The sequence below is a fragment of the Suricata suricatta genome, chromosome 10, assembly GCF_006229205.1.
Source record: "Suricata suricatta isolate VVHF042 chromosome 10, meerkat_22Aug2017_6uvM2_HiC, whole genome shotgun sequence".
NCBI classification, from domain to species: Eukaryota; Metazoa; Chordata; class Mammalia; order Carnivora; family Herpestidae; genus Suricata; species Suricata suricatta.
In genome coordinates this window covers 94275387-94286418 of record NC_043709.1, presented here as the reverse complement: position 1 = coordinate 94286418, position 11032 = coordinate 94275387, and the positions used below count along the sequence as shown (strand labels likewise).

Below are 11032 nucleotides of genomic sequence, written 5' to 3'. Positions count from 1 at the left end.
TCTCCTAAAAATTCAACCTGGAGAACTGATTTCTGATCTGCATGTATTTGCATGACATTCTCAGCCCACTCCATCAGAGATTCACCACGTGGAACTTTCACTCCTTCATGCCTGAGACGACCCACTGGAAGCTCCCGGGACCATCTCGCCTTACACTGCTGGTGCTCCTCGTTCTTTCCAGGTGGCTTCACGTTGGTTTTGTCTTTTAAAAATAGCAACGTGCACATAAGGGGTGTGTGATACAAAATTAAAAAATTGGTTGTGTTTTCCACACAAATACTGATTGTATAGTATCAATGATTCAAGTGAGAGTTCTTATGGGGAAACAAATTTTTAAAAAATCACGTTAAGTTTCAAAGTAGAGAAAGTTTTCAGGATTTTACTAACCCTTCATCTCCACTTTAACATTCTGTATATTTTCTCATGGTCAACAAACTGATTCAAGTGATGTAAGTTTTCCCAACACTTAAAAAGAAAAGCCTCTGCAATAATTTGAAACCATGGAGTTATCTTAATTTCACCACTGGCTGCTTATCTCAGAAGTTCTTCTAGCTCTTCCTTTGTCACATAACAATAGCTCTTAATCTCATTGGGATCTCGATCCAAAGTACATTCTTCCTCACAAACAAAATGTAATCAATTTCATGTTCCCCCCCCCCCCCCAGATACCATCTGATTGAGCCTTGTAATGAATTCGTGTTAGATAATTAATTTCTTCTGGAGGAACCTCTTCCATGGGGATCCCTAATTCAGCCTTTAAACGCCTCCAGGCTGCTCACTTCACTCCAATTGCATCCTTTTCTTCGAGCTCTCTGGATTACTTAATGGATGACTACAACAAGTATTGGTGAAACAACCTGGAAAGGTGATTTTAGCATCTGATCTTTGTTGTAGCAGAAGCCTATTTTCAGTGTTGAATAAGAAGACACTAAAAGCTCGATGCAATAATCCTTTCTCTATGTTCTCGTTCAGATGACAGTTCTTCTTGGTGTCAGCCCTGATCTTATTGTCATTCTCATTGATGAGAATGCACATCTCAGCCAGCAGCTGCACCTGCTGCTCATCCAGGTCGCCAGTGTCTACCTCGGGCATGGTGGCGGTCCCTCGGACCTGGCCCTTGCGGGACCCTCAGGCGCCAGCAGCAGTGGAAGGCTTGAACCCCCGCCCTGCCGGCCAGGCACTGGTGCCCAAGAGAGCATACATTTTAAAGAACCATGTGCATGTAGGATAAGTTCCTCCCTCTCTTGAGCGTTGGAAGTGAGATTGAGTGCTATCAGTAAATCAAGACCCCTGAAAGGCAATTCCTTAAAAGCAAATGAAAAAAATACAATATGCCCAACAAAAGGTTAAAATTAGGGGTATTTACCTCTCAATCAAGCTGAATTGAAGGAAGCATATCACAGATCTGTTATTCTGAGAATTTCCAGAAATAGACTTACACACACGTATATTCATGACCAGAATTTGTACTGCCTGTGCAGCATAGAAAATTATGAACTGAAAATGTAATTTATTTGTTTATTTATTTTTTCAAAGTTTTAAATGTTTTATTTATTTTAGAGAGAGAAAGAGAAAGAGAGAGAGAGGTGTGTGTGTGTTCGAGGGAGAAGGGTCAGAGAGAGGGAGACACAGAATCCGAAGCAGGCTCCAGGCTCTGAGCTAACTGTCAGCACAGATTTTGCCACAGGGCTCGAACCCACGAACCGTGAGATCGTGACTTGAGCCGAAGTAGGGCGTTTCACCAACTGAGCCTCCCAGGCACCTACTGAACATGTCAAAGAAGTACGAGACAGGTGGTACTCTGGCAGAGTACACAATAAAGACACTTGACCTCTAAGAGTTCTTTAAAGAATTCCTGCAGATAATGTTCTAATAAAACTAAGTTCAAAATAGAATCACAAAATATATGATGAAGAGGGTCATAATCAAGTCAGTACACAACAGAGAGAAACAGATACATTAACATAGAGGACAAACTCATGGTTGCTATGGGGAGGGCAACATGGGTAAAGGGCATATGGAGGCATAAACTCCCAATTATAAAATAAGTAAGTCACTGGGAGGTAAAGTAGAGCATATGGATTATAGTCCATAATGTTGTATTACACTTTTGGTGTGAGTATTTTATATTGTGTACAAGTGTTGAATCACTATTTTGTACAATGCAAACTAATGGTCAATGATACCTCAATTAAAAATTTTTTAACTTTTAAGAAAGTTTTTACTTATTTATTTTGAAAGAGAGAGAGAAAGCGAGCGAGAGAGAGATGAACAGAGGAGGAGTAGAGACAGGGAGATAATCCCAACCAGTCTCCACACTGTCAGCACTGAGCCCAGTGCAGGGCTTGATCCTACAACCCATGAAATAATGAGCTGAGCCAAAACCAACAGTAGGTCACTTAACCGACTGAGCCACCCAGGCGCCCCTCTTTTCATCATTTCTTAAGGAAAGGTAGACAAACAGATTTTATTCATGGATCTTATTTTTTATTTATAGTTTCCCTGATCACATCAATCATTGCATAAATTTATTGAATAGATTACAGAATTTATTGCATAAATTTATTTATGCTTAAATACATACATTTACTGCATAAATTACAGAAAATTTAGAAATTTATGGTACAGTCAAGGAAGAAAACAAAAGTCATTTATAATCCTGCTGTTTATGGATAAAGGACATATCCATCTAGTTTATATATAAATATAATCAAAATAAATTTTTAAGCAACATACCTATGTATCTATACTTGTCTATTTTGAAATTAATCTTGATATCTATGTAGAAACATGTTAACAGTAAGTAGTTAGTTGAGTATCACAAATACACACAATCTTAATTTCTCCTTCGCCCTTTTCTGTGTTTTTGAATTTTAGGTGCAGGGAAAGGTTTTATTTTATAACCAGACAAAAAATGGGGTTATTGATAAAAGGAACATGTATCAATAAAACCAAATCAAATTTTTGCAAAATAGCAGAAGAAATCATAAAGGGAAAAAATGGATTTGAGTTCATATACATTATAAACTTACTTCCACAAACACCACAAACTAAGTTATTTACTGAACAACAAATTAAGAAAAAAGATCATAACATATATGGCATAATGTCAATATATAAAGTGTCAAATTGGTAAGAAACATAAGACATGAAAAAAAAATAGAAGGAAAACAAATGAACAATTCCCCCAAATTATATCCCTTTGGTTAATAATTTTGTCCAAGTTCTTAACTTCATTAGTGATCAAATATATGCAAATTAAAAGATATTTTGTGATCAAAGAAACAACTTTAATAATAATAATCTTGAATGATTTTGAGATTAATGTAGTGTGGGTTATGTTTTTCACTATCAAAATATTAATTTACTATTTCTGTAAAGCAACTTACCATTTGCAAGGAATTTTTCAAGTTCTTCCAAATTGGACATTTTTAAAAATGTTTTATTTATTTATTTTGAGAGAGAGAGAAGCCAGCAGGGAAGTTCAGACAGAGAGAGAGAGTCCCAAGCAGGCTCCTACCTATCAGCACAGGGCTGACATGGAGCTCAAACGCATGACCCATGAGATCATGACCTGAGCTGAAATCAGGGAGTTGGACACTTAACTGGCTCAGCCACCCAGGCACCCTGACATTGGAATTTTTCTTTAAAAAATAATTTCAAATCCTGCACTTTCTATATACTAGTTATGCTGGACTTTCATTTCCTGTGATGCCCTCTGCTTCTTGAATCAGCACAAAGGCACATGCTCATTCCCCACCCCAAATCTCTCCTGTTTTGCCCACCTCACTCTTAGGCATTATTCAGATCTAAAACAAAACAAAAGAAAACAAAACAAAAAACATTTCAACCTCAGTGGCACCTTCTCTACTTGCAGACCAAATCAGGTCATTTGCTTAGCAACCTTCAGTTTTTTCTCTCCCAACACCATATATACAATCGTTTAAATTATCATTTGCTGTTTATTTGTTTTAGGGGCACCTAGCTGGCTCAGTCAGTTGAGTGTCTGACTTTGGCTCAGGTCATGATCTCGTGATTCATGAGTTCAAGACCCATGGCTCTGTGTTGGCAGCTAAGAGCCTGGAGCCTGCTTTGGATTCTGTGTCTCCTTCTGTCTCTCCCCTCCCCTGCTTGCACTCCGTCTGTCTCTCTCTCTCTCAAAAATTAATAAAACACTAAAAGCAAAATTAAAAACCAGCATTGTAAATATGTCTATGAGTGGGAATTTGTGTGTATGAATATAAATATGTGTAACACCCTAGAGCAGACACCTCCTATTTCACACTGATTCTATGCTGGCTTTAGTCTTGTGTCCCTTAGCACAACTCAGTGACCCTGTTGAGTCCTTTGGATCTGTACTTCTAGCAGAATCTTCGCTCAACTCTTATTGGTTCATGATTTTGCTTCATCTCCAATCAGTGGGTTTGAAGAATATAAAGACTCATTTTATCAGTTCTCCGATCCCCTGTCCCCCAGTAGACTTGCGTCCTGAACTGTTTCCTACAGAACATCTACTACTATCACTACTGCTGCTCCATCAAACACATGCCAGTAAAAAAAAAAAAAAAAAGAAAGAAAGAAAGAAAAAAGAAAATAAAAAAGGAACATTAAGATTTAAACAGCGAAAATAAAATTGATCTTTTAAAAAATTAAAACGGGACACTCAAAAGATGCACCTCGGTCTCTGTCTCTCACATCCACGTTCTAAATATCAAGATTGATTGCAATTTCCTTCGTCTTGCCTTCTTTTTTCCATGGGTCTTACTGGTGAAAGATTGTTAGTGATTCACAGAAATCAAGTCAAGCACAGGGAAAACTCTGGTTTTAGGTGCTTATTCTCACCAGCAAAATCTTACAATGAAGAGTCTCCAAGCTGCTTCTCCTCTGAGACGTGCGTGCGAAGATGTGATTGCACGGAAACGGACTGAGCCGCTAAATTTTCATGTGGAAGGTGAAATTGCCTACAATGTAGTCAAAATAATCACGGAAGAGTTTGGTGATGTTCAGTAACACAGGTGCAACCGAGGCAAGTGTGTCGTGCAAGTGGATCAGAACTTTAGGGGCTGCTTCTTCTAGATTATTCTCCCAGAACATCCATTTCTACCTGCGCGAGTCTGTGCCGCAGGGAGCAGCACTGGAACCGCCGCAAGGCTCTCAGAGAGGCTTGCTTGAGCTTGCTGTTTCCGAGAATTAGGATGAATGAGTGACCCCAGGGATACACGACTGTGGTCGTCATACCAAAAATAAACAGCAACTTGTTTTCTGGCGCGGTGAAATGAGCTATTTCTATGGCGATGCCTATAAAATACAAGATAAAGAGGATGATAAAGGATATCAAAACTTTCATGGCTTTCATATGCGCTTCTGTTCTGGGGTCTTGGAATCCGGTGACATTCAGTTGCATCCGCCTGCTGTGTCTCCAAAGGGAAATGAGTAACAGGAAGCATGTAATCAGGAAGAGCGTGAAGAGGAGAATGACTCCTAGGTTGATCAAAATCTGCTTCGTAAAGAACTCACTCTTCGGTTCCTTGAACAGCCAGGCTGCGTTTCCATTTCTCGGTTTATCGTCTTTAAGAATCTTCACAATTTGTGGGAAAGTAAATAACCATGAAATAAACAAGGATCCCATCAGAAGGTGAAGAACCCTATTGATTCTACCCTTCAACCAGAGAAAAATGTGGTGGGAAAAATTTGCTATCTTCAGGAAATAGAAGACGCTGAGGCTGGTGGCAAACCAGATATTTGATTGATTGATAATTACCCACAAGTAACTAATATAATCAATTAGGTTACCAGAAGAATACATATCTGGAGAGAATATCTTTATAAATCCGTCTACAATTATTATCAATATCAGACAAATTCTGGAAGTAGCTAAGCCAGTGAGAATGAAGTCAATCATGGAAAACTTTTTGTTCTTCACACAGTCAGTACAGTTTACAAGTCCAATAAATCCATTCCCTAAAACCCCCAGTATTGATTCACTAACTGCGATAAAAATGAGGAGTCCTTCCACTATGCTTAGCATATCTGTCAATTCCCAATATTGCTTCTGTTACATCTATTTTAGATTACCTGCTGCAGAATGTGACAAATATTGACTGCTTGATGGAAGAATTATTTTCTTCTCTTTCATTACATAAAGGCTTAAAAGTACCCCAATAATGCCTTGTGATAAAATCTGAAATGTCTTCATGGAGACCCCTCAGTGACATCTATAAAACTTAGCTAGCCTGGAGAATGCGTGTCCAAACAGAATGCCTACCTACGATTTGTTAAAATGCAAATGAAAGTTTCTGTGTTGTGGATTTCACTTCACTAGTCCTGAGACTATTTTGCATTTGTTAGCCTGACTCACGGGGTAGCAGTGCCGAACGTATACCCACAGGAAACAAAACAGAACCGAACCAAATGTGGACTTCATCCTTTTAAATATCAACTATAACATCATTTGTGTTGTGCTTATGACAGTTTAGATGTATATGAAGGAAAAAATAGTTTATAGAGGTGACAGATGAATACAGCCGTTGCAGACACTGAGTCTGAATAATTAAAGGCATACAGAAACATATTTTCATCATTTTCCTGGTAATTTAGGCAACGTATATCTCAAGTTTCAATAAAAAGAGGACAATAGATTATGGTTCAATTATATAGAAACACTGAATAATTGTTACTTGGTGTTCAAGTAGGTATGAAAACATATTAATTTAATAATAATTTTTAGTAATAATTTAATAATTGTGCTATTCCATTAAAACTTAAGCTCAACTCTGGGTATGCTAGATTTCACAAATATTGTCTTACAAAACAATGTTTTTAGTCTCATAAGTTATTCCATCTGTGAATGAAGATTATGTTGAGTGCTTTTGATTTCAAAAGTTTTTATAAATAATCTTTTCATTGAGCCTTTTCCACTTTGATGGCATATGCATTCATTCATTTAGTCAATGAGCATTTTACTGAGTGTCTAATATATCATGCTGTCTCCTGAACATGGAAGAAATAAAAATGATACACAGGACCTCAAAGCCTGTGTGATTCATGGAGTTTATATTCTAATGGAGGAAACAGGAAACAATTACTTAAGTCAATATATTGATCTACACTTCTGCTTTTAAAAGTAAAACTTGACCTTTTTTATGATGTTAATGTGTTCCCAACACTGTGAGAATCACGTTATGGTCATTTTCTTGTTTCAATTTCACAAACAGGCCTTTAAAATAGGCCCAATTATCTTCTTCATTTTTAAAACGAATAAGCTTTAGAGATAAGAACTCCCACTCCTCTTGGCACAGAGTCTATGCAGAAAAATCTCACAATGAGCTTACAGTAAAATAGTATCAGGCATAGGAACAGACTATGCGTGAGTCAGGAAAGCAAAACAAATAATCAGCAAACCTAGGCTCTGTATGGATTGCAAATATCAGAATTGACAGAAAACAGTATCTGCAGATATAACAGCAATATATGAAATGCTTTTAAAAACTAAAAGATGCAAATGCAATTTCATAGAAGATCAACAATAAGATACTGTTAGAAACAAACAGGAACATTTGGGGATAAATCTTCTAGAAATAAAAAATAAATTGAGAACTGGGTGGCTCTGTCAGTTAAGCAGTTGACTTCGGCTCAGGTCATGATTCTTGAAGTCCATGAGTTTGAGCCCCACATCAGGCTTTGTGCTGACAGGTTGGAGCCTGGAGCCTGCTTCAGCTTCTGTGTCTCCCTCTCTGCCCTTTCTTATTTATTCGTGTTCTCATGGATTGCTTATTCATGACCTAGAGGGTTTTTTTTTTCTTTGTATTCTTTGTACACATTTCCTTAAAATTTTTTCAAGAGGTTCCATACTTGATGAAATTAATCTCTGATAGTTTACCTTTAGTTCTCAATTGCCTCTGAATTTTGTTTACAGAGTTGTTGTTGTTTTTTCTTCCTTTTTAAAATTAATTGATTTATTTATTTTATTTAATTTATTTATTTGAGAGAGAGAGAGAGAGCATGAATGAGGGAGGGGCAGAGAGAGAGGGAAAGGGAATCCCAAGCAGACTGTGCGTTGTCAGCATAGAGCCCAATGTGGGACTCAATCACGCTAACTGTGAGATCATGAATTGAGATAAAATCAAGAGTCTCACGCTTAATGGGCTGAGCCACCCAGGTGCCCCATTGTTACTGTTTTCTTTAAGGTACAGCTCTTGCACATATTTTTAAGTTAGGTACATCTGTCTTTTCCTTTACAATGGTCAACCTCTTCCTCTGTGGTTCAAAATGCCTTCTTGAGATTAAATGTACAGCTTTATTTTCTTTTAGTCTTTTTATAGTTTTTATTAAATAAATTTAAAAAATTAGGATATTAGGGGCACCTGGGTGGCTCAGTCTGTTAAACATCTGACTTTGGCTCAGGTCAGGATCTCATGGCTCGTGAGTTCAAGCCCCACATCTGGCTCTGTGCTGACAGCTCAGAGCCTGGAGCCTGCTTCAAATTCTGTGTCTCCCTCTCTCTCTGCCCCTCCCCCATTCACACTCTGTCTCTCTCTCTCTCGCTTCCTCAAGAATAAATAAGCATTTTTTTAAATTAAAAAAATTGGGGTATTAAGCTAACATCCCCTTTTCCCCCCAACCATCACCAAATAGTTTCAGTACTTTTTAAGGTTCTTGGTTGCATAATCAAAAACCAACTTTAATTTAAATGGACAAATAATCTTTTAGAAGGATATCACAGACATGATAAACAGACTGGAAAATCACCCTTAGGCAACAACCAAGAAAGGGAATACACAGGTAACCTCCAGCCACAAGAACAGTCATTTTAGTTTGCCTTCCCCACTGTCCCATGTCTGTAGGGTCACCACCTTCTCAGGAGCTTTCCTGGTACAATCTGAAACTGGCCCCTGTCTGTGGAAGGCAGGGAAAGACCAAAGAAAGAGGCAGGCTGGTCTATGTTGGTAAGTGACAGTTTTAATAATAGCAAAGGGAGCTTACCTACAAATCTTGTCTTGGGCATCAGCAAGACTAATGGATCCCTGTACCCACTCTCCAAATCTTAAGGGTTTATAGGGGCGCCTGAGTGGCTTAGTCAGTTAAGCGTCCGACTTCAGCTCAGGTCATGATCTCATGGCTCATGGGTTCAAGCCCTGTGTCAGGCTTTGTGCTGACAGCTAGCTCAGAGCCTGGAGCTTATCTTCAGATTCTGTGTGTGTCTTTCTCTCTGACCCTCCCCTGCTCATGCCATCAGTCTCTCTCTCTCTCAAAAATAAATAAACACATTTTAAAAAATTCAAATCTTAAGGGTTTTTTAAAGAGGCCCTGACTGGGCTCGTCTCCATGCAGGTGTTCTCACCATCACGTCACCATCTGAGGGCTATGCCTCTGGGAGTGGGGAAAGCCAGGTGGACCCATATTCCAAGTACAAAAGAGGGGATGAGGGGCCTCCAATGCCTGGGTTATGCTCAGATTGCAATATCGTCCCCAAAGACCAGAGACCACCAGGGAGACCGAGTCATGCCTGCAAAAGCAAAGGGCTTTATTATGGGCTTAAGCTCACCGGGCCTAAGCTCAGGCTCACAGACTTTACCAGCGCAGTGGATCTGTGCTGAGAGCCCCGAACAAGGGCTGAGCAGGGTTTTTATGGGGTTTGGGAAGGGGGAGTTACAGGAAATTGTGACACAGGTACAGTGATCCAATCATTATCACATAACGTCATTGGCAGCAACTTTAACCATACACATTGCTTAGTGTGTTTGTTACTTTTGGCAGGACCCAATCACAATATTTAGTGCTTTTTCTAAAATAACCAATTACAAGGTGGGCTAAGGACCCCCCACATAGGGTGTAACTAGCCTTAAGCAATAAGTGATTATCTATAGCTTCTATCTCTAGGCCTGCCCTTAGGAATGTTAAGCATTTTAGCTGGTTGCTTCTGATTGGGTGTTACTAGGGTGGTCCCTGGTTGAGCAATCTGTGCCCTTTTATTGTCAATGATTCTGAGAAACTGACACTTAGGCCTCCAAGGTCAGAGGGGAAACTTGAAGCCTGTCATGGAGTCAGTTTGGTTCAGACCGGTGTCCTTTCACCTGGGTTCAGCTCCTAGGTCAATTGGCAGTCATATCTTTCCTCTATTACATCCCTCAACACTCTACTCTTCCTGACCTGGTTCTTACAATCTTATACAGCCAACTTTTTTTTTTTAATTTGAGAGAGAGAGAGAAGACAAGAGAGAGAGAGAAAGGCAGAGGGAGAGAGAATCTTAAACAGGCTCCATGCTCAGCCTGAAACCCAATGCTGGGTTCAGTCCCCCAACCCTGAATCATGACCTAAGCCAAAATCAAGAGTGGGCTGTCTGACTGACGGAGCCCTTCATTGCCCCAGCACCTGCTTCTTCTGCAATGGGCCCTGAGGTGGTCAGCAAGGGGTTCTAAGAGCAGCTTTCTAGGGCGTTCAAGGCTGAGACCCTGGCAACAGTATGGGTACTTGTGAGAGAAAACACAGGTCCAGAAAATAATTATATTCCTTCAAATGTTTATTTAAATTCGAGTTAGTTAACACACAGAGTAATACTGTTTTTGGGAGTAGAATTTAGCAATTCATCTTTCTTGCAAACAGAGTTGTGTGTGTGTGTTTTTTTTTTTTTTTATCATTTCTAGCCTCTGTATGTTAAAGGGCCCTCCCTCCTTTTATCTTCTGTCTCTGTGAGCAATATTTTGGTTTTCTCCTGGGTGTTTACAGTTCAAAGACATGATATGATTTACAACTTCCAGGATCAGAGGGGAAGGAAAAAAAGGTCAGTTTTTCTCCTAAGAGTTTGGGATCATTGTTATTTTAAAAAATTATTTTTGTATTGAGGGCCAGGAGATATGGGGCATTTTGTCTGTTTTCTCAGAAATGACCACAATATTTTTCCCATTTTTATCACTTTTTTTAGATTCCATCTAATTAGTGTCTTAATCGTGGCATCTTGTGCCCTCCTAGTTTTGCAAAATGGCACATTCAGTTCTCTGACTTCTATCCCACCCTCCATCTTGTCCACCAGCTC

The 11032-nt window shown here is 39.1% G+C and overlaps 1 protein-coding gene and 1 pseudogene across 1 annotated transcript; both read right to left on the bottom strand.

The window, feature by feature from the left end:
- Nucleotides 1-390: 390 nt before the first annotated feature.
- LOC115305301 lies at nucleotides 391-1110 on the bottom strand (annotated as a pseudogene).
- A 3967-nt stretch (nucleotides 1111-5077) lies between these two features.
- LOC115305300 (taste receptor type 2 member 10-like) lies at nucleotides 5078-6028 on the bottom strand. Its single transcript, XM_029955542.1, has one exon. It carries the CDS (start codon nucleotides 6026-6028, stop codon nucleotides 5078-5080), a length of 951 nt encoding a protein of 316 aa, XP_029811402.1.
- Between the last annotated feature and the right edge of the window lie 5004 nt (nucleotides 6029-11032).

Bases quoted from the DNA above. Each gene is read 5' to 3' on its own strand.
- LOC115305300 (XM_029955542.1), bottom strand. From the start codon at position 6,028: ATGCTAAGCATAGTGGAAGGACTCCTCATTTTTATCGCAGTTAGTGAA.